Consider the following 21,904-nt stretch of genomic DNA (forward strand, 5'->3'; position numbering starts at 1 on the left):
TCATATACTGTCAGTAAACATTTCCAGTGACTGCACTCTCTCACCCTCTTGGGCCACCCCCACGGCTTGACATGAGCTATTCCAGTTTTCCTCTGCCAACAGTTCCTTAGTATAAGTTAGTATACTTTAATACTATATTAGTATAATTTAACAATAAATGCTAGTTTACTGTTACATATGATAGCAGGAGCTTGTTTCTGATGTAATTTCTTCTATCTGTTAAGTAGCCTCATGTCCCCTGAACACCCCTGACCTGGGACTCAGTGTTTCCATGTTAATAAAGATACAACTCTTTGCAGAAAAAAAATATTAACTCATTTGTCTAAATCACCAAAAATGTTTTTCCCAATTTTAAAAATTTGCCTTTTGAAATACTTTTTAAAAATTATTAAAAATATATATATATACACATATATTTTTTGCGACATTCTCACTCTGTAGCCCAGACTGGAGTGCAGTGGTACGATCTCAGCTCACTGCAACCTCGGCCTCCCAGGTTGATGTGATTCTGCTGCCTCAGCCTCCCAAGTAGCCTCGATTACAGGCGTGTACCACCACGCCCAGTTAATTTTTGTTTAGTAGAGATGGGGTTTCACCATGTTGGCTAGGCTGGTCTTGAACTCCTGACCTCAGGTGATCCACCTGCCCCAGTCTCCCAAAGTACTGGGATTACAGGCATAAGCCACTGTGCCTGGCCATAAAAAATTATTTTTTATTTTTAATTAATACATAATATGCACATATTTATGGGGTATAATGTATTGTTTCAATACATGTATACATTATGTAATGATTAAATCAGGGTAATGAACGAGAAATCCATCACCTCAAACATTTATCATTCAGAATCTTCTCTTATAGCTATTTTGAGATCTAAACACCTTACTGTTGACTGCAGGCACCCTACTGTGCAACAGAACACTAGAACTTACTCATCCTTTCTAACTTTGTATTCATTGATCAACCCCTCCCCATCCCCTAAAATACTTTTTAAAGGGTTTTGTATTACTAATTAGTCTGATAAATTTTATGATATACCCATACAATGGAATACTACTTAGCAATAAAGAGAACACAGCTATTTACATACTCAACATGGATGAATCTAAAAATCACTATGTTAAGTGGAAAATGTCAGACTCAAAGGATACAGAATAGATGATGTTCATTTATATAACATTTTAGAAAATGCAAACTAATATATAGTGACAAAAGCTAATCAGTGGTTGTCTGAACCCAGGAGTGGAGGGAAAGATGATCTGTAAAAGGGCATGAGGAAATATTTTGGTTTGATTGTAAAGGTGGTTTCATGAATGTACACATCTGCCAAAGCTTTAAATCAATACAGTTAGTTGTATTTACAGTACACTTCAATAAGTTAAACTGTCAGCAAAAAATTTTTAAAAATCAGTAACTGAGCCGGGTGCCGTGGCTCACACCTGTAATCCCAGCACTTTGGGAGGCCGAGGTGGGCGGACCACAAGGTCAGGAGATCGAGACTATCCTGGCTAACACAGTGAAACCCCGTCTCTACTAAAAATACAAAAAATTATCCGGGCATGGTGGCGGGCACCTGTAGTCCCAGCTACTCAGGAGGCTGAGGCGGAAGAATGGCGTGAACCTGGTAGGTGGAGCTTGCAGTGAGCCGAGATGGCACCACTGCACTCCCGCCTGGGCAACAGAGTGAGACTCCGTCTCAAAAACAAAAATTCAGTAACTGGTCAAATTTGACTAATTTTTCCTTTAGAATTTCTTGTATTGTTTCTAAGCTTAGGAAGTCTTCTAACCCCTAGAAGTTTAATAAATATTCATTTTTATATTCTATTTGTGAAATTTAAATATATTTAATTTTAATCCCTCAGAAGTTCATTTTGATTTTTGGTAGAGGTAAGAATCTATTTTTTGTCAAAATTAGCTACTTATCATCCTAGTACTGTGCTTTTCATGATGCATTCTTTCTTCTCTGATATTGGAAGACTCTTTAACCTAACGGCAAAGCTTTAATCTAATAGGGCCATCCAATGTGTCCAATTGGTCTGCCTACATTTCTGAACAGCCTTTAAGGCTGCGGGCTCTATATGGAAGAAAAACTTGCTCAAAGAATTTGTTTTCTGAGCCATCTGACCAAAATACCTCACATAGTCTCTGTCCTAGTTCCCAGACAGACTGGTTTTGAGGCTGAGACCAGGCAGAGTGGCGGGCCTGCCCTCTGCTCTGGTGTTGCACTGAGACAAGCTGTGCCTTGGCCACAGAGTAAAGGCTAGGAGAAATTCATCGCTACCCTCTTCCCCTTAAGGTGAAGGGGAAGTGTTGGTGCAGCCTGGTGAACTTAGAGGACTGTTACAGGACGGTGGAACTTTTACAGAGCTGGAGAGGAAGTCTGGGTGTATGAGGGAGGAGGGGTTAAACTCTCACAGGGAAAGTGAGCCATTTCTCTCCCTCTCTGGCTCACTTACAATCCTGTCCATGCTAATGTGTATGTGAAGCCTCATCAATACCACAGGATGCAGCTCCTTTCTGGTTTTTCAGTGGGTGAGCCTTGTGTCCCTGGGCCTGGAGGCCAGCTGAGAGGGGCCACTGGAGGCCTTCTCAGTTAGGATGAATGAATTGGGCATGGGGAGCTGCTGGCCCTTCTGACCAGAAGCCCTTTCTAGGTAAGCCCTTTACAGAGCAGTGAGGTTGACGAGGCTCATAAGTGTCTTGAGAATGCCCAGGCCTCTCCACAACCTCCCTCCCTGACTGCCTCAGTGGCTATGCTGGTTCCTGACATACTGCCCTGTGGTAGTGGAGGGGAGACAGGAGTTATTTAGTTTTCCCCTCAAAAGTGTGAGGAACTTTCCGACCAAAAAAGTCACTGACTAGTAAAACACCTACCCCATCATAGAAGGAAATGGAATTCATGTGATCCTTGGAAATGATGATACTTCCATGACGACAGTGAGAAAACAGAAGGCCACTAGAGAAGAAATGAACATTCCCTGGAAGGAAAAGAGAGTTGGTCAGAGCTGGAGGGCTGGGTGCTCTGGGTCAGATGCCAATGTCCTCTTGCACAGCAGTGTGGTAACTAGAGGCCAGTATCAGTAGCAATTACGTTATGCAATTTTTATACTGAGCCCTTTGCTCTGAGGAAGCCAAAGTAACCTCCTAGAGCCTCAGAGGGAAACGAGGCATCAGATGCAGTCTTTGTGTAAGAATTAGAAAAACAAGTGAATAAACTATCAGCTAATGGGGAGAAGCAAAATTCACATTCCCTTATGAGTATCTTCCAGGGAAACACACTAAAAAAGACTTTGGGCATATCTGCTCCATATACTGAGTTTACAGATTTTCCTTTCTTCTGCTTTGCCAGAAGCTGGCTCAGCCCTAGAGAGACCACATCCCTCACCTAGGGCCCGAGAAGGAGCAATCGACTCTCAGCTGAAGACTGGTGAAGGGAGCTTAAGGTCCCTGTGCCCAGCAATGGAACATTTGAGTTAGGTAATGAGTAGGTTCTACAGACACTGGGGGGTTGCTCTTCTGTAGTTCACAAAAGCAAGATGGGTGGCAGGTGGACACGGATGTGGTTTGCTCAGAACAAGGATTCAAGTCTAAGGAGAGCTGTTGTGTCCTGGATGGTCAAGGTCATATACAGCAGCTAGGTATAGGCCCTAGGGAGCAGACCATGGAAAAGATGGACAACTAAGATGACAAAGATTAATGCTGGGCCTGGGCTTGCTTTGGAGACACAAAAGCAGCACCCAGAGCACCCATAAGACTCCTAGGTGAAGCTGCTCTCTGGGGCTGGTCCAAGCTGAATCTTCCATTCCTATAACAGCTTTTCTTTCCATGTTTCTGCATACAGAGAGGAGATGAAGTAGTTCTTAAAGCTCAAGGCACAGGTTTGAGTTTATTGTCATTAAGACCTCATTGCCAAGGCAAAGGTCAAGAGATAAATAAGTGAGACCGTTTCCTTGAGTTGTAGCTCCAGAAAAGCAGTGCAAAGCTCTGGAGACTGGAATGACAAGAATAGCGAAGGCCAGGAGTCTGAGGGCTGCATTCGCATCCTGGGTGAGGAATCTAGAGACTGCAAGCTTTGAAGCTTCCTGAGGAGGTGAGGTTTCGGAAGGAAGGGAGGGGCCTAGTTAGTATGTGTTCACAGCAGACAGGAGAAGTGAAGGGAGAAGGAGGCGGTTTTTAGGTACAAGAAGAACTGGCATCTGCCTCTCATGGAAGAACCAGATGCCCAGTCAGAGGGACATGCCAACTTTAAAATCTGTGGCAGCCACAGCCAGCAACTATCCAGGTTCAAGCTCTGGAAACCTCTCCAACAAGTAGCTTGGCTTTCTGTGCATACTGCCTTTTTCTGAGGCCCTCTGAAAAGGAAGCTACTCATGCCTCAGCCTCATCCTGTACCAACCCCAAAGTTCCTCCATGCTGCTCCCAGGCCATTCTCCCCAACACCACAGCATGATACTTTCATTCCTCTAGAGACACAAGCCCCTCCCTCTACCGCTCACACCTACTGCCCTCTTGACCATGCCATATTTCCAATCACTCTGAATGTGCTCAGTCTTCCCCTCCAATGCAAACACTTCCATTCCTTCTTAGAGCAGTAAAGCTGTACCCAGAGTAACTTCTGAAATCTCCAGCCCAGCAGCTACTCTCTGACTCCAGCACACCATCCCCCTTTTAGCTGTCTCCCTCCCCACACTCCATCCTCTGATGTCACTGAGCTTTCACAGTTACGGTATTTGCATTTTCCCCTATTGCTCAGAAATTTCTGATATTCTTCTCATCTACATCAAGGGCAGATCTTCTGGGACAAGACTTACCTTTAATCTTTGTTCTGTTAAAAGAAAGGAATGGGAACAGGTTTCACGCAGTATTTACTAAGCACCACACATGTCATACATTATAGTTTTCTGTTTTCACAATTGTAAGAGGTGGTATTGTTTTTTTCTCATAGGACAGATGAGAAAACTCAAGCTTAGAGAGATTTCCCCCAAAATCACAGTATTACTTGGTGGTGGAGCCAGGTATAGAATACAGGTTTGTCTGATGCCAAAGACACTATACCACGCTGGTGCCTTCAGTTCTCTCATGCCTTTTTTTCTTTCAATTCTCCCCTGTCCAAAGCCCAGCTGTGGTGAATCTGACGATGTGCCTTCTCTGCTCCCTCAGCCACAATAGGCCACAGTGCTGTCCCACAGCCTGTTTACTGCTGTCTCCCTACCCCTTCCATCAGCCTACAGACCTCATTCCAGACCTTTAACACTCTCCTAAAACCACAACCCCACCAACTCCTGCCACAAGATGACTCTACTTACTCTTTCCAGAGATACGAGGGCTCCACAGGTGTCATAAGGTAGAAACTGCTCCTACTGCTGAGTGCTTAGTACCTGCACCCTTCCCTGTCCTGGGTACCTCTCTACCTGTGTACTTTTGAAGTGAACATTTTCAGAAACATGTCCGGTGCTACTCGAAAGGCCTCCTGGACAAACCTCAAAATCCTGAAGCTTCCAGAAAAAAGCACAGATTGGAGAAGCTGGCACATTCCATCTATTCAATAAGAAGACGGGAAAGGATGAGCGAGGTCATCTCCAGCATTTCCTCTCCCACTAGACTCTGAAGCCTCAAAACAAAATGGAAAAGAGGAAGACAAATTCACAAGACAGTGCTGGAAAAGCACTCATTATGGGGCATGGGCCAAGGCAAGGTCTCAGTAAACAGGATCTAATTTCAGTACTGTCCTGTGATCTGTCCTGTGATCGCAGCTGCCCCTCAGCCTGGCTCTGTGAGCAGTAACTCTGTCATTATTCTCAGAGCACACATGAGATAAGTGAAGTGACTTACTGGGTGGCCCAGTGCCTGTGCTCTGGTCTCAGATCCTAATCCGCTTGAAGCAATAACCCTTCTGGTATCTGCTCTGGACGACTCTTGACTGTCAGACAGTGGTCTGAGGGCCATGCCTTTGCAGGGGTTCACAGGGGCCAGGGCAGCCAACTCCTGAGGAGATCTCCCTGACTTTTTGTGCCATCCTTGGTGTCCTTAGTGGATGAGCTCTGTCCTTTCTCCTCTAATCTATAAGTCTGAAAATCCAGGATAAGAGGAAGTTTCTCATTACTGCCCCAAAACCAGGAGGACTGCGGTTTGGTTCTGCCTTTGATTGAGCTCTGCATCCCTGGAAGTTCAACAAAAGAGGGATAAGCCCTCAGGGTAAACCAAGGTACCAAGCAAATGCCAATGAAGAATTTGGCTTTCCTCTTTCAGAAAACTGGCTGTACAAATACAAATCTTCCAACAGCCCAGTCTATGGGAAGAGGAAACATTTATCACTGCTGGGGCAATTTATGACGCAATGGCTAGATGATTTTCATCCTGTGTCTATATATGTGTGTGAAATGTACACACAAGGTTTAAAGAAAAAAACAAAACAAAACAAAACAAAAAACCCCCAAAAACCACAAAGCAACAACAACAAAACCCAGATGTCTATGCACTCACCACCGGGCCTAAGAAATTGAGCATTACTAGCACCGTTGAAACCCCCTGGATGTCCTTCCTCAATGACAGTCCTTCTCTTCCACCCAAAGGGGAACAGCATCCTGAATTCTGGATGGTTTTACCACACTTGAATGTATCTGTAAACTGTGTATTACTTAGTTTTGTCTGTTTTTGTTTTTATATAAATGAAATCCTAATCATGTATTCTTCTGTGACTTGCTTACTTCTCTTGACATTCTGTTCCTGAATGTGACCCATGTTACAAGTAATAGGCAGCCAAACAGTTCCTTCATGCTCAGTGCTGTACAAAACTTTACTTTTTTTTTGAGAAGCAGTCTCACTCTGTTGCCCTGGCTGGAGTGTAGTGGTGCAATCTCGGCTCACTGCAATCTCTGCCTCCCAGGTTCAAGCGATTCTCGTGCCTCAGCTTCCCGAGTAGCTGGGATTACAGGCACGCGCCACCATAGTCTGGCTAATTTTTGTATTTTTAGTAGAGATGGGGTTTCATCATGTTGGCCAGGCTGGTCTCGAACTCCTGACCTCAGGTGATCTGCCCGCCTCAGCCTCCCATAGTGCTGGGATTACAGGTGTGAACCATCGTGCCAGACCAAAACCTTCGTTTTTAAAGTGTCCCTCCAGCCAGGTGCAGCGGCTCATGCCTGTAGTCCCAGCACTTTGGGAGGCTGAAGTGGGAGCTTCACGTGAGGCCTGGAGATCGAGACCAGCCTAGCCAACATGGTGAAACTCCATCTTTACTAAAATAATGATAATAATAATATAAAATAAAAAAATTAGCCAGGCGTGGTGCCATATGCCTGTAATCCAGCTACTTGAGTGGCTGACACACAAGAATTGCTTGAACCCAGGAGGCAGAGGCTACAGTGAGCCAAGATCACACCACTGCACTCCAGCCTGGATGACAGAGTGAGACTTCTCCTCAAGAAATTTTTAAAAAGTGTCCCTCAATAGCTTCAGGTGGACACAAGTCAACACATGAGAGGGTGCAGAAATATGGCAGCAGAGAGCAAACCACCGCTGGCCAGGGCCTCTCCAACACACAAAGGTGAAAGCCAGATTGGTCCCCAGGGTTCTCAGGATGTATTCACCGTCCCATGTTTCAATGGGTCCAGGATCCTGCTCTGCATTGCTAACAATTTCTGCCCAATGTAAAAACACTCTGGAATCTGTAAATCACTGTAGGGAGAGTGAAGGAGCTGCCTAAGCACCAACCATTCACTGATGCCTGTAGGAAACAATAGAACCCATACATATATAGTCTACTGATTTTCAACAAAGGTGAAAAGACAATTCAAAAGAGAAAGAAGAGTCTTTTCAACAAATGGTGCTGCAAAAACTGTATATTCATATGTCAAACAGCAAACATCAATACATCCCTCACAATGGAAATTCTGCCCATTCTCATCAGCCACAGAGGAAAACCTCATACTTCATAGGGATATTGGGTAAAGTACTGAAAAGGATTTTGCTACAGTAGTGGGGTAAAATTAGTCCTAAGTCAAATGTTGCTCTGCTTCCTGCCTAATAAAGCTTTAAAAAGCAAGACCAGGTAATAGGATTAGAAGAAAAAGTTATTGGTTGGGCACAGGGGTGCATGCCTGTAATCCCAGCACTTTGGGAGGCCGAGATGGGTGGACTGTTTGAGGCCAGGAGTTTGAGATCAGCATGGACAACATAATGAGACCCTATCTCTATTAAAAAATAATAATAAAATAAGAAAAAGTTACTAAAACAGATATAACTGTATCACGTTTAATAAGCTGGAGAAAAGAATGAACCATATTAGTTTGAGACATAAAAGATATAAAAAAGATTCAAATCAAACTTCTAAATATGAAAAATACAATGCCTAAGAAGAAAAATACACTGGATGAGATTAATGGCGTAGACAATGCCGAAGAAAAGGTGAGTAAATTAGAATAAACAGAAGTAGAAACTATGCAAAACAAAACACAAAGAGAAAAAACCCTGATCACAATAGTAGGGAACATCAGGGATCTGTGGGCCAACTTCAAGCAGCCCGATACATATGTAACAGGAATTCCTGAAGAGGAGGGGAGAAACGTTTAAAAAAAAATGGCTGATAAGCTTCTGCATTTGAGGAAGATTATAAACCCACCCATCCAAGAAGCTAAAAAAATCCAAAGCACAAAAACCATGAAGAAGCTGGTGCAGTGGCTCATGCCTGTAATCCCAGTACTTTGGGAGGCTGAGGTGGGCGGATCACCTGAGGTCAGGAGTTTGAGACTAGCCTGGTCAATATGGTGAAACCCCGTTTTTAAGAACACAAAAAATTTAGGCTGAGTATGGTGGTGGGTGCCTGTAGTCTCAGTTACTTGGGAGGCTAAGGCAGGAGAATCACTTGAACACAGGGGGCAGAGGCTGCAGTGAGCCGAGATTATGCCACTACACTCCAACCTGGGTGGCAAGTGAAACTCCATCTTAAAACAAAAAACAAACAAAAAAAACATGAAGAAAACCACACCAAGTCACATCAAAACCAAATTGCTGAAGAAAAATTTTTTAAAACCAAACTGCCTAAAATCAGTGATAAGCAGTTGGGGGAAAAGGGTATCTTACATAGAAACAGCCCGGGCGCAGTGGCTCACTCTTGAAACCCCAGAATTTTGGGAGGCCGAGGAGGGTGGATCACCTGAGATTGGGAGCTCGAGACCAGCCCGACCAACATGAAGAAACCCCATCTCTACTAAAAATACAAAATTAGCCAGGTGTGGTGGCACATGCCTGTAATCCCAGCTACTCGGGAGGCTGAGGCAGGAGAATTGCTTGAACCCGGGAGGTGGAGGTTGCCGGGAGCTGAGGTCGTGCCATTGCACTCCAGCTTGGGCAACAAGAGTGGAACTCTGTCTCAAAAACAAACAAATAAACAAACAAACAAAAAGAACAAAAAAAGAAAGAAGCAAACAAAGATAAGGATAGCAGTAGATTTCTGCTTAAAAATAATACAAAAGCAAGAAGACAGGGGTGGGGCAATGTCTTTAAAGTACGGAAATTTGAAAAATTTTGTCTTTTACCAAAAATCTGAAAAACTTAGATAAAAGGAAAAAAATTCCTAAAAAATTCTAAGTTTCCAAGACTGATCAAGTAGAAATTAAAAACCTGACTAACTCCATAATCATTAAAGAAACTAAATCAGTAGTTAAAAACCTTTCCTTAAAAAATAAATCATGCCTTCAGTGTTTCATAGGCAAGTACTAAGAGTCAAAAAATAATTCAAATCTCATACATAATATTTCACAGTAAGGAAGTACAAAAGAGAATACTCCTTGGCTAGAAAATCTGATCCTAAACCAGAAATTACAATACAAAAAAGGAAAAACAGTTAATCCCATTTATGATGTAATAATCCTAACGAAACTATTAGCAAACTGAGTCTAGCAGTATATTAAAAATAATGATCCAGTTAGCTCTTCCCAACAATGTAGAATTAACATTTAAAAAATCAAGTAATATAGTAGTTTATTATGTTAATAGATTAAAGGAACAAAGTTGTAAGTGCAGGAAAAAAGCACTAATAAAAATCAAGAAACAGTCATGATAAAAGCTTATTAAACTTGTAATGAAAGGGGAATGTTCTTACTGCAATAAAGGTAACTACCAAAAAAAAAAAAAAAAACAACCCACAAGTATCAAAACACAGAGGAAGCGGTAAAGCTCTCTCTGCTAGACAGGAATAACACAAGAATGCCTGTTATCATTACTTCTACTCCATGATTTACTAGTGGTCTGAGCCAGTGAAGGCAAGACAAAGAAATATAATAATTGGAAAGGAAGAAATAAAGCCATCATAATTGATAGATCATATGAGTGCCTACAAGTAAAACTCCGAAGAATCTAGATTATTAGAATTAATAAAGAATAAGATTAAGGAATACAAAGTAAATATATGAATATTAAATACAGTTAATCCTATAACCAGCAATTCTACCATAATTTAGGATTATAATCCTAGATAAAGCATCAAAAGTATAATCGTAAAAGATATTTCTGACAGCAAAAAAGATATAAAATAATGAGAAAATTATAACGCTATATTAATGGGCATTAAAAAGACATAAATACACATCACATTCATGAACTGGAAAACTCAGGTTTACTTGACATGGTAAAAATGACAATTCTCTCCAAAGTGATCTTTAAATTGAACAAATTTCAGAAAGAAAAAAAAAAAAAACCCCAACAAGTTTTCTGAAAATCCTGAAAAGCCAACACAAAAATGTCAATAACTTTGAGCAAAGTGCTAAGAACAGCCAAGATACTCCTGAAGAAGAAAAAAAAGGTGGGAACTTGCCTTATCACATTAGAGACTGAATGTTTGTGTCCTCTCCAAAATTCCAATGTTGAAGCCTTAACCCCAAAAGTGATGTTATCTGGAGATCGGGCTTTTGGAAGGAAATAGGGGTTAGATGAGGTCATGAATGTGATGAGGTCATGAATGTGGGGCAAGGTCTATTGGGATATAGTGCCCTTAATAAGAGCTACCAGAGAGCTTAGCTCCTACCATGTATGCACAGAGGAGGAGTCATGTGGGCACACAGTGACAGGCAGCCTCTACTGGTCAAGAGAAGAGGCCTCAGGATGAAACCTCCCTTGCCAGCACCTTGAATCTGGACTTCCCAGCCTCCAGACTGTGAGAAATAAATTTCTACTGTTTAATCCACTCAGTCTGTGGTATTTTGTTATGGTATCCCAAGCGGACTAAGACACCATATAGAAATATGTTATCTATCTAAAATAAGACAATGTGGTATTTTCTCAGGGAGAAACTGAATAATGGAACAGAACAGAGAGCCTGTGAATAGACGCACACATAAAGAGACTTGATTTATAACAAAGCTGGCACTGCCGATCAGTGGGAAAAGAATGATTTTTCAATAATTGTTGCTGAGACAGGTGGCTACCTACATTTAAAAAGTGAAATTAGACTCCTATCTCATATCATTTTCAAAGAGCAATCCAGGTGGAATCTTTGAAAAATTGTATTTTTATAATTCAACAGAAAAAGCCTCAATAGATCTAAAATACATGAATCACATAGGAAAAGATTATCTTGATTACATTAAAATTAAGAACTTTTATTCATTAAAAAGCATCAGAAATAAAATAAGACAAGCCACCAGGTGAAAGAAAATATTTGCAATATACTGAATTGACAAATAATTAGTATCAAAAATCTATAAAAAATTCCTGGCCAGGCACAGTGGCTCACGTGTAATCTCAGAACTTTGGGAGGCTGCGGCAGGCTGATCACCTGAAGTTGGGAGTTCGAGACCAGCCTGACCAACATAGAGAAACCCTACCTCTACTAAAAATACAAAATTAGCCAGGCATGGTGGTGCACGTCTGTAATCCTAGCTACTTGGGAGGCTGAGGCAGGAGAATCGCTTAAACCTGGGAGGTAGCGGTTGCAGTGAGCCGAGATCGTGTCATTGCGCTCCAGCCCAGGCAACAAGAGTGAAACTCCATCAAGAAAAGATGAATGAACAAACGAACTAGAGAAAGAGAGAGAGAGAGAGAGAGAGAGACAGAAAGAAAGAAAGAGAAAGAAAAAGAGAAAGAGAAAGAAAGAAAAGAAAGAATTCCTAAAATAGGCCAGGCGCAGTGGGTCACGACTGTAATCCCAGCACTTTCAGAGGCTGAGACGGGCAGATGACCTGAGGTCAGGAGTTCAAAACCAGCCTGGCCAACATGGCGAAACCCCATCTCTATTAATAATACAAAAATTAGCTGGGCATGTTGTTGCGCGCCTGTAGTCCCAGCTACTCGGGAGGCTGAGGCATGAGAATTGCTTGAACCTGGGAGGTGGAGGTTGCAGTGAGCTGAGATTGCGCCACTGCACTCCAGCCTGGACAACAGAGTGAGACTTAGTCTCAAGAAAAAAAAAAATTCCTAAAATAAACAAGAAAAAGACAATCTAAAAGAAACATGAGCAAAAAACAAGAACAAGCATTTAACAGAAGGGAAGTATAATGGCTTGGCCAATAAATAAAGATGGTTCACTAATAATAAGAGAAATGTAAATTAAAATCCTAATAATACAGCACTGCACACTCACCACAGTGGCAAAACAGCAAGTGTTGGCCAGAATATGGAAAAACTCAAATACCTGTATGCTGCTGCTGGAAGTATAATTTGGGACAATCAATTTGTAAAACAGTTTGGCCTCATTTAAAAAAGCCATATGTGGGCTCATACTAAAATTCCAAATTTTTACTCCTCATTCCAACTCTACAGAAACATTTGCCCATGTGGACCAAGAGACACGCACAAGAATGCTCATAACAGTACAGTCTGCAATACCTAAAAAAGCCTATATTTACTTATTTATTTTTTAGAGTTAGGGTCTTGCTCTGTGAGCCAGGTTGGAGTACAGTGGTGAGATCATAGCTTACTGCAGCCTTGAACTCCTGGGCTCAAGTCACTCTCCAGTCTCAGTCTTCCAAATATATGGGACTACAGGAATATGCCACCATGCCTGGCTAATTTTTTTTTTTGGTAGAGATGGGGTCTCGCTGGTCTTGAACTGTTGGACTCAAGCAATCCTCCTGCTTCAGCCTCCCAAAGTGCTGGGATTATAGACGCTGGCTAATTAAAAAAATTATTTTGTAGAAACAAGAGTCTCACTCTGTTGCCCAGGCTGGTCTTGAACTCCTAGCTTCAAGTGATCCTCCCGCTTCAGCCTCTGAGAAGCTGGGATTACAGGCACAAGCCACTGCACCTAGCACAAAAACTATAAAAAACCCACATGTCCACCAAGAGTCAAAATGATAGTGCATGCTTGCAAAAACGAATACTATAGGGCCATGAAAATGAGTAAGCTATATGGCTTACATACAACAAACTGGATGAATCCTAGGAATATTGAGCAAAAAAAGCAGGTCTACAGTATGATTCTATTTGTATTAAGTTCAAAACAAGATATTGTCTGGGGATATGGGCATGTGTGGCAAAACTCTAAAGCAGGTTCCTGAGGATTAGGTACTGGGCAGCCTGCCTGGCCACAGACAGCAGGGCGGGGAGGAGAAGGGCACATGAAGGACATGAACGAATGGGAATTTGAAGAGCAAGACATCTTGTGATAGCCGACGCCACTAACTGGTGAACAGAAACAGTTCTAGAGTTGAAAAAACTTCAAGGTAAAGGAAGTACTATTCTTTTCTTTTTCTTTTTTTGAGACGGAGTTTCACTCTTGTTGCCCAGGCTGGAGTGCAATGGCATAATCTCCGCTCACCACAACCTGTGCCTCTCGGGTTCAAACGATTCTCCTTCCTCGGCCTCCCGAGTTGCTGGGATTACAGGCATGCGCCACCGCGCCTGGCTAATTTTGTAGTTTTAGTACAGACGGGGTTTCTCCATGTTGGTCAGGCTGGTCTCAAACTCCTGACTTCAGGTGATCCGCCTGCCTTGGCCTCCCAAAGTTCTGGGATTACAGGCATGAGCCACCGCGCCCTGCCAGGAAGTACTATTCTTTTCATCTGTAAGTAATTGCTGGGTGAAAAATCAGAAGACCTGTACTATTCTCCAGACCTGGACTACCCTCTAGATGCTGCCATTAACTTGTACTACATCTCAGTCAGGGTGAGGGAGCTTAAAAAAAAAAAAAGTATGGAAAAAATAACAACTTGTACAATATCAGGCAAGTTTTCACCTTCTATGGGACTCAGGATATGAAGATCAATCAAGATAATGCATCCTGAGGAGCTGAAGATAAATACCTTCAGGGGATGGGAACAGATAAATTTCAAGCTCATCACAGTCCCAAGTAAAGGCAGATTTATAAAGACATTAAAGACAATTGAACTTCAGGACTCCTTACCTGCCCAAGCCCCCTTCTAAGGCCCTAAGAAGAGCCCTAATCATTTTGTAGTATTTTCCTTAAGAGAGTCCCCAAATGGTATAAACTTCAAGCCCCACAAAACTTACATCAGCTCCTGACCTGAATCCCAAAGTGGTAAAATGCTTATCCACAGGAAGGGGAGACTCCTGTTTAAATTCTCTGCTTCTATTCAATTTCCCTGCCTCAGAAAACCATCTCCTAATCTAAACTAGGTTCCTCTTAGGGACGAAGAAAGTTTAAAATTCAAGTTTTCAAAAGGCTACGACTAATAAGGCTCCAGAAATCCCTGGCTGTGCCTTTATTCTTGCACAGAGACCTTAGGATACACTGAATCTTGTTGGATAACTCAGTACAATGCAAGACTATTTTTCTAACAAGGCCCTTTGCTAAGAAGGTGCAAACTAATTTTGGCAAATATCCCTGCTAAATATTATAATTGGCTCAAGGATGACAGAGCACAAACCACCTCTGTGTTGTGCCTACAATCTGCTTTTAAAACACTACGCAATCTTGCCTCAAGGCTGGTAGTATTACCACACACTCCCTGCCTTCAGCAAATGTTCCTAACTCCCGGGTTCTCTGCACCAGGATCTGGAGAGGCAGAAATGCAGAGACAGATGTGATAACAAACGCCATTACCACTCCAGCAGTATGTGGACAGAAAACCAGAACTCCTTGTGCTTTGTCTTCTGTGTGAATGAAGGGGCAGAAGCTGAAGCAGTGGTCTGAGAACAGGGAGAGGAATTTGCCACTGGATAGAATATTTTCAACAAGAAGAACAAATCATCCAGAAAAGGGATTTGCTTAGTTGAGGTTGAGGAATTTGTAGAGTAAGTCAGAACTCCTCCTTCACATAAAGGCTATATTCAACAGGGAAAGAATAGGACTCATAAGAAAATGTTATTCTGAGGAAGCCAAAGAGGAACTTGCAGTAAATCCCTGTAAAATCCATGCAAGACCAACAAGGTTTTTGAGGATTTTATACGAGCAGAAACACTGCCAGTTTGGATTGAAAGGGACAGAGAAAGTATAACATTGAAGGAGACTGTTGGACCCTCAAAATTCTACTGGCAAGAGGCAGGCTGATAAAACTACTCAGCTACAAACAAGGTGCTACCTTTCACTGAAAAAGGAAGGATGACAGCAGTGTAGCCACAAGCCCAAAGGGTGGAGCCATGAGCCCAGAGCAAACCAAGAGCAAACAGGGTAGAACCAAGAGCCCTGAAGCAGAGCTGAGAGCCAGAATTATTCCCAGGCCTTGAAACCTAATCAAGGAACTGAAGTCTGCCCAGCTGGACTTCAAAGCTGCCTTGGGCTGGTGACTCCTTTTTACCTTCTGTTTTTCCTCTTTGTGAACCTGAAGTCTATGCCAGTCCCACCTTGTATGTTGGGAGGGCTGCGGGCAGATGACTTGTCTCTTTAGTTTTGTAGGTCCACAGACACGAAGAGGAACTATGGTCAGGAGCTGTAGACAGATTACTCTCCCAAGCCTCATTTACATGGGACTTAGATGATCTTGATCATGAGATTTCAGATATTTAAGCCCATGAGATTTAGGACTTTGACCTGTAGCCACAATGGGATGAGACCCTCAGTAGGAGGTAACGAGGGACATGAATTATGGGGGCCAGAGGGTGGACTGGGATAGGCAAAAACTTAAGATGCTGATAGCAAAGAAGAATTAGAGAGACTCCAAGTGTGAGAGAGATTCAATACAAGAAGGTTCTTTATAGCTGAGATGGAGGGGTTTACAACGGCAAGGACTTCTGGGAGGAGGAGCTGAGAGGATCCCTGTTTGACAATCAGCAACAAAACGGGGACCTCAGTATTACAAGCGAAAGGAACCAACATCCTGGCTGAGATTGGGAGAAGATTCTTCCCCAGAGGCTCTAAATAAGAGTCTAGTCTGCCTGATGCCTTGATTTTGACCTCAAGAGATCTGGGTCCAGCCAAGCCTGCTGGAGACTGTGACCTGGAGAACTGTGAGATAATAAGAGGGTGTTGTTTTAAGCTACTAAATTTGTGGTAATTTGTTACACAGTAAGATAAATGAATCCAGATTCTGTTTAGGTCCACAAATTCTATTTCTGGAAATGCTGCTGCCCTAGCCCATTCGGAGAGCTAACTAACCTCAGGCAGCAACAAAAGGAACAGGTACAGTTCTGTGATCAGCCCTTCCTAGCATAAATTTCCTCATCTACAAAGTGGGTGGGTCAAGAGAGAAAAGCTGTAGGAAAACATTTCTGTACCACAATTATGTTCAAATAGAAGACGTATTATTAATCACAACTCCCATGCTACCATCTGCAAATGAGGGACCCAGACATGGCCAAGAACATTAAAGTCATAGCTCCTTACCTTCTTCAGGCCAGGACTGTAGATTGCTGGAATAAAGATATGCTCCTTCCCCTCCTGTTAGGAAAGTGCCCAGGAAAGACTCATCCCCCTTTAAAAACAACAACAAAAACAAAACCCAAAAAAGAACAGGTGATTTATAGCATAAATATTCACAGAATCAAAAGTCCTGCCCAAATACGTCCATCTACAAAAGCTGAGTCAGGCTCAGACATGCCCAATGTATTCCATGGCCTTTGGCATTGTCTGGCTCTTTGGCAGGTTACTGGCATCCTTGATTTGTGCTGAGAAAAAGAACATTAAGATTCTCTCTGAGTCCAGGCATCAAAGCCTGCAATGCTGGTTCATGTTCCAGTGGATTTATTTCCTTTGTGAAAACGGAGGCAGCTTCTCCTTGGCCTAAAGCCTTGATGTCTCAGCTCTACATGTCTAGGCCAATCTGGGATCTGCTTTTAATACTACGAGGAGATTTAAAAAAAACACCAAAAGGCCCTCATGGAATAAAGAATCCCCCTAATTGTATCCCCCATAAATGGTGATTTCGAAAGCTCTGCTGGGAAGGGGAGGAATGCAAATAGGAAGTGAAGACAACACAGTGCAAATCCTTTAGATTAGTAGTGAGAAGAAGTATTTTAATACCTTTATGAATTGCTTACATTATCTTTTGATATGATGTTAACACTGAGAATAAGAAGGCTGCTTACCCTCACTGCTTGCTGGGTTTTCTCAGACAATTTTACTTCATTATCTTCTACCTGTGTCCAAAAGGAATGCAGATTTTCAGTCGACTACTTCAAGGGAAAACCCCGCTAGGTCTCCCCACTGTGTTCAGATATTCCCAGGACACTGGCTGGGCAGTCTTTCACCATGTCCACGTCCAGTGCTCTCAGGCCCTGACACACCTGAGATGTCTGCTGGTCACCAGGGCTCAGAGCCCAAGGCCATGGTGGGCTCTCTCACTAGGACCTGAGGTCCAGCTAATGAGCTTATGACAAGCAGAGGGGATGTGTTAGTCTCCACCTACATTTCACTTCAGAAAAAAACAACTGTTTTTAGGGATGAAGCAAAGAGAATGTATTAAAATATCTTCAGAGAATGTCTTCTCATTGAAACACGTTCAGATTACAGGATAACTCTTGGTCTTCCCTGTCTGTGTGGGAACTGTAGAAGCAGAATGTGAGCACTCTCAAGCAGGGACTCAGCCCATTAGCAGACTCATTACTGTCACACCTATGTTCCAAGGCCCCAGTTTCAGACCAAGTCCCTCCCACTGCAGAAGATGGGACTTTTCTACAAGTAGAGAGATGTTACAGTAAAAACTCTGTAGCAACCACTCTACCAGACAAGCAAGTCATGGGATTCACTTCTCATGATCTGTGTGACCTTGGCCGGGCCATTCAATTTATAAGCTCAGTTTCCTCACCTGTAAAATGAGGCTGTTAATTTCTTCCTTTCACAATTTAATGGTGACCCACATGACTTTGTTCCTTTCTTTTGAAACTTTTCTAAGATTATGAGAGTTAACGAAATTAGGTTCATTTGTATAAAGAGAAAGGGCTGGGATAAAAAATTCCATTCCTGAACAACAGTTAGTTTAGGATCTGACATCCCACCAGGGGCCCAACAAAGAGGCTCTTCCTCAAATGTTCACCCTGATTTCTCCACACATAGGTCCACTTCCACCTGATGAATGACACTAACCAGCCAGGAGCAGAATCTGGGTACAGCAGCAGTCAGGACTATGGAGCGGGTTTCTGTGGTAACAGTGCCATCTGCAGGAAGAACACACACATGCCAGTTACTCCCCTACCACCTCAGCCTGCCTCACAGGCCCCAGACCCTAAATGCCCTTCTCAGGAGTTAGGGCTTTTTTTTTTTTGAGACAGAGGCGCCATCTCGGCTTACTGCAACTTCTGCCTAGCAGGTTCAAGCAACTCTCCTGACTCAGCCTCCCAAATAGCTGGGATTACAGGTGCATGCCACCATGCCGGGCTAATTTTTGTATTTTTAGTAGAGACGGGATTTTGTCATGTTAGCCAGGCTGGTCTCAAACTCCTGACCTCAGGTGACCTGCCAACCCCGGCCTCCCAAAGTGTTGGGATTGCAGGCAACATGGCAAAACCCCGTCTCTACAAAAAATATGAAAAATTAGCCAGGCGTGGCGGAGCATCTGTGGTCCCTGCTACTTGGGAGGCTGAGGTGGGAGAATCACTTGAGCCCAAGAGGTGGAGGTTGCAGTGAGCCGAGATCATGCCACCATACTCCAGCCTGGGTGACAGAGCAAGACCCTGTCTCAAAAAGAAAAAACAAACCAAAAACCAAGAAACAAAACTTTTGGGAATTAGTCCATTTTACCATTACATTTTCTTATCAAGATAGTACAGGTAAACATATTAAAGATCAAAGAGAATTATTATTAGGCTCATTCTACCATTCTTTAGAATATTTTCATTCCTTAGAATATAGTAATTCTTTAGAATATTTTGCCAACTTAACAGGTAAAAAAATAATACCTAATTACTGTTTCAGTTTTTTCTATTTTTTTTTTTTTTGAGACAGAGTCTCACTCTGTCACCGAGGCTGGAGTGCAGTGGTGCGATCTCAGCTCACTGCAACCTCCACCTCTCAGGTTCAAGCAATTCTCCTACCTCAGCCTCCCAAGTAGCTGGGATTACCAGCACCCACCACTATGTCCGGCTAATTTTTGTATTTTTAGTAGAGATGGGGTTTCACCATGCTGGCCAGGCTGGTCTCAAACTCCTGACCTCAAGTGATTCGCCCACCTTGGGCTCCCAAAGTACTGGGATTAAGGCATGAGCCACCGTGCCCAGCCTTCAAGTTGCTTCTTCTTGACTCCTAGTGAGGTTACATATCTTCATTTATACATAGTCCTCCTCTCTTTTTTGTTTTCCATGTCTGTGAAGTGCCTGTTCATTTTTTTTGCTCATTTTACTATTGGGTAGCTTATCTTTTCTTATTAATTTGTAAGAGTTCTTCATAAATTAGGATGTACACCCTTTGTTCATCATTAATGTTCCTCTTTTTTTTTTTTTTTGAGACAGGGTCTCGCTGTGTTGCTGAGGCTGGAGTGCAGTGCTGTGATCGTAAGTTCTAATATTTTTACCAGCTTACTGTTGGTCTTTTGCCTTAGTTTATAGCTTATTTTGCCAAAAAAAAAAAAAAAAAGGCTTAAGGTTTGCTTTCTAAAGATCACATATACTTACCATTTTCTTTAACTAAGATTTGAGAAGTCAAAAACGATTCAGAGAAAACCACAGATCCTAAGCAACCATTTCCTCCCAGCAAGTCAGGAATGTCACAGACGGTCATACAAGCCTGCATCAAATGAGAAACCAGTTCGATCAGTTACCAGCCCAAAACCATCAGAGAGAAATCCATAAGAACGAGACCACGAAATACTGCCTAAAGGAACATGGCAAAAGAGTACTGAAGAGTTTCTAGGGAAAACTGGAGTTATCCTAAATACATCTTTGAACTGCGAGGTGACTTTAGGATCACCCGGGCTTCCCTGAAATTGCTCCCTGATCAGAGACACACTTGGGCTATAAGGAAAGTATCTTTGTTTCCATATATTCCCTCAAATTGCTTTATACTGACTAGGCACAGTGGCTCATGCCTGTAATCCCAGTAATTTGGGAGTTCGAGGAACCCAGGAGTTTGAGATCAAGCTGGACAACACAGTGAGATCCCCACTCTACTAAAGAAAAATCAGGCTGGGCATGATTAATCATGCCTGTAATCCCAACACTTTGGGAGGTGAGGCGGGTGGATCACTTGAGCCCAGGAGTTTGAGACCAGCCTGGGCAACATGGTGAAACCCCATCTCTACTAAAATACAAAAAAAAATTAGCCAGGCATGGTGGCGTGTGTGCCTATAATCCCAGCTACTTGGGAGGCTGAGGCAGGAGAATTGCTTGAACCTGGGAGGTGCAGGTTGCAGTGAGCTGAGATTGCGTCACTAAACTCCAGCCTGGGAAACAGAGCAAGACTCTGTCTCAAAAAAGAAAGAAAGAAAGAAATAGCCAGGAATGGTGGCATCTGCCTGTGGTCTCAGTTATTCAGGAGGCTAAAGCAGGAGGACTGTTTGAGCCCAGGAGGTTGAGGCTGCAGTAATCTATGATCATGCCACTGCACTCCAGCCTGGGCAACAGAGCAAGACCCTGTCTCAAAAAAAAAAAGCAAGAAAGCTATTCAAACTTTTACGGCCAAGATAAATAAAAGCAGAGGCTTCACTAGCCCGGAAACCAAATTAGAACAACTCAGAGAGCTCCCAATGTCCAGTAAGAAAGCCCTAATTTATCAGGTAAAAACTAGTGAAAATGGAACAATTCTGGGAAGAAGTCAGCAGAAGAAAGAGAAAATGATGTCAGCTAGAGCTAGAGTCTTGGATGACCAGGAAGATCTGATGAGGGACATGGGATAAGTAGCACAAGGACCTGTCCCATCCTACCCTGAATAGCGGTGAGCGGTGGGTGCTGGTGCAGATCTCCTGAGACTAAGTCCACTTTCACATATTATCGTTCTAGTGTAGGACCCCTGTCCCACCCCTTAGGACACAGACAAAAGACCTGAGCCTCTTGAATGGATTGCTGAATTTTCAAATAAAAACTTAAAAGAGGGCACAAAGTTGAAAGGAAAAAAACCACAGTTAAAGCCAAAGCCCTTAATTTTCCATATTATGATGATAATAGGATATATAAAAGAGACAAGTAGGCTTCTATATTTGAGTTAACTTTCTTTTCAGATTTGACAACTGGAAGGTTTATCTAAAGCTGTCTCAAAGGATTTCCAGCATCTGAAGACACAGAACCCTCCTGAGCTACATGGTCCCTCTTAAGTGACAATAGCAATCCTACGTCTTTGGTTCCCAGACCAATCAGGTGGACAGATCCTGTGGGTTCCTGATCCTTCATGTTCATATTTGGTCACTGATATTGAGGAAGGGAAAAGAGGATACTGAAAAGATAACATGTAGCGTTTGTTGGACACTAGTTATGTACTTCCCACCATGTGGCACAGGGAAAGAAAAAATATGGTATCGTGCCTGTCTTCAGGAAATCTTAATGTATAGCTGGAGAGACAATGGCATTCGTACACAAAGGTCATCATATGACACATTATGATATCATATGACACATTAGGATAGAATTATTCCTTAATTTGTGTAGT

General features: G+C 42.6%; 1 protein-coding gene across 2 annotated transcripts in view; it reads right to left on the reverse strand.

Annotated features, from left to right (window-relative positions):
* Positions 1–21,904, reverse strand: part of C10H20orf194 (chromosome 10 C20orf194 homolog) — a 167,710-nt gene that overhangs the window by 58,422 nt on the left and 87,384 nt on the right. For both annotated transcript variants that reach the window (XM_025398588.1, XM_025398587.1), the window contains exons 17-21: positions 19,939–20,050; positions 18,416–18,486; positions 17,419–17,469; positions 16,718–16,805; positions 2,875–2,978 (exon numbers count right to left, since the gene is read on the reverse strand). In XM_025398588.1, the coding sequence (XP_025254373.1) occupies positions 2,875–2,978; positions 16,718–16,805; positions 17,419–17,469; positions 18,416–18,486; positions 19,939–20,050 (426 nt within the window). The remainder of the gene's footprint in view (positions 1–2,874; positions 2,979–16,717; positions 16,806–17,418; positions 17,470–18,415; positions 18,487–19,938; positions 20,051–21,904) is intronic.

Source organism: Theropithecus gelada, chromosome 10 (genome assembly GCF_003255815.1).
Source record: "Theropithecus gelada isolate Dixy chromosome 10, Tgel_1.0, whole genome shotgun sequence".
Classification (NCBI taxonomy): domain Eukaryota; kingdom Metazoa; phylum Chordata; class Mammalia; order Primates; family Cercopithecidae; genus Theropithecus; species Theropithecus gelada.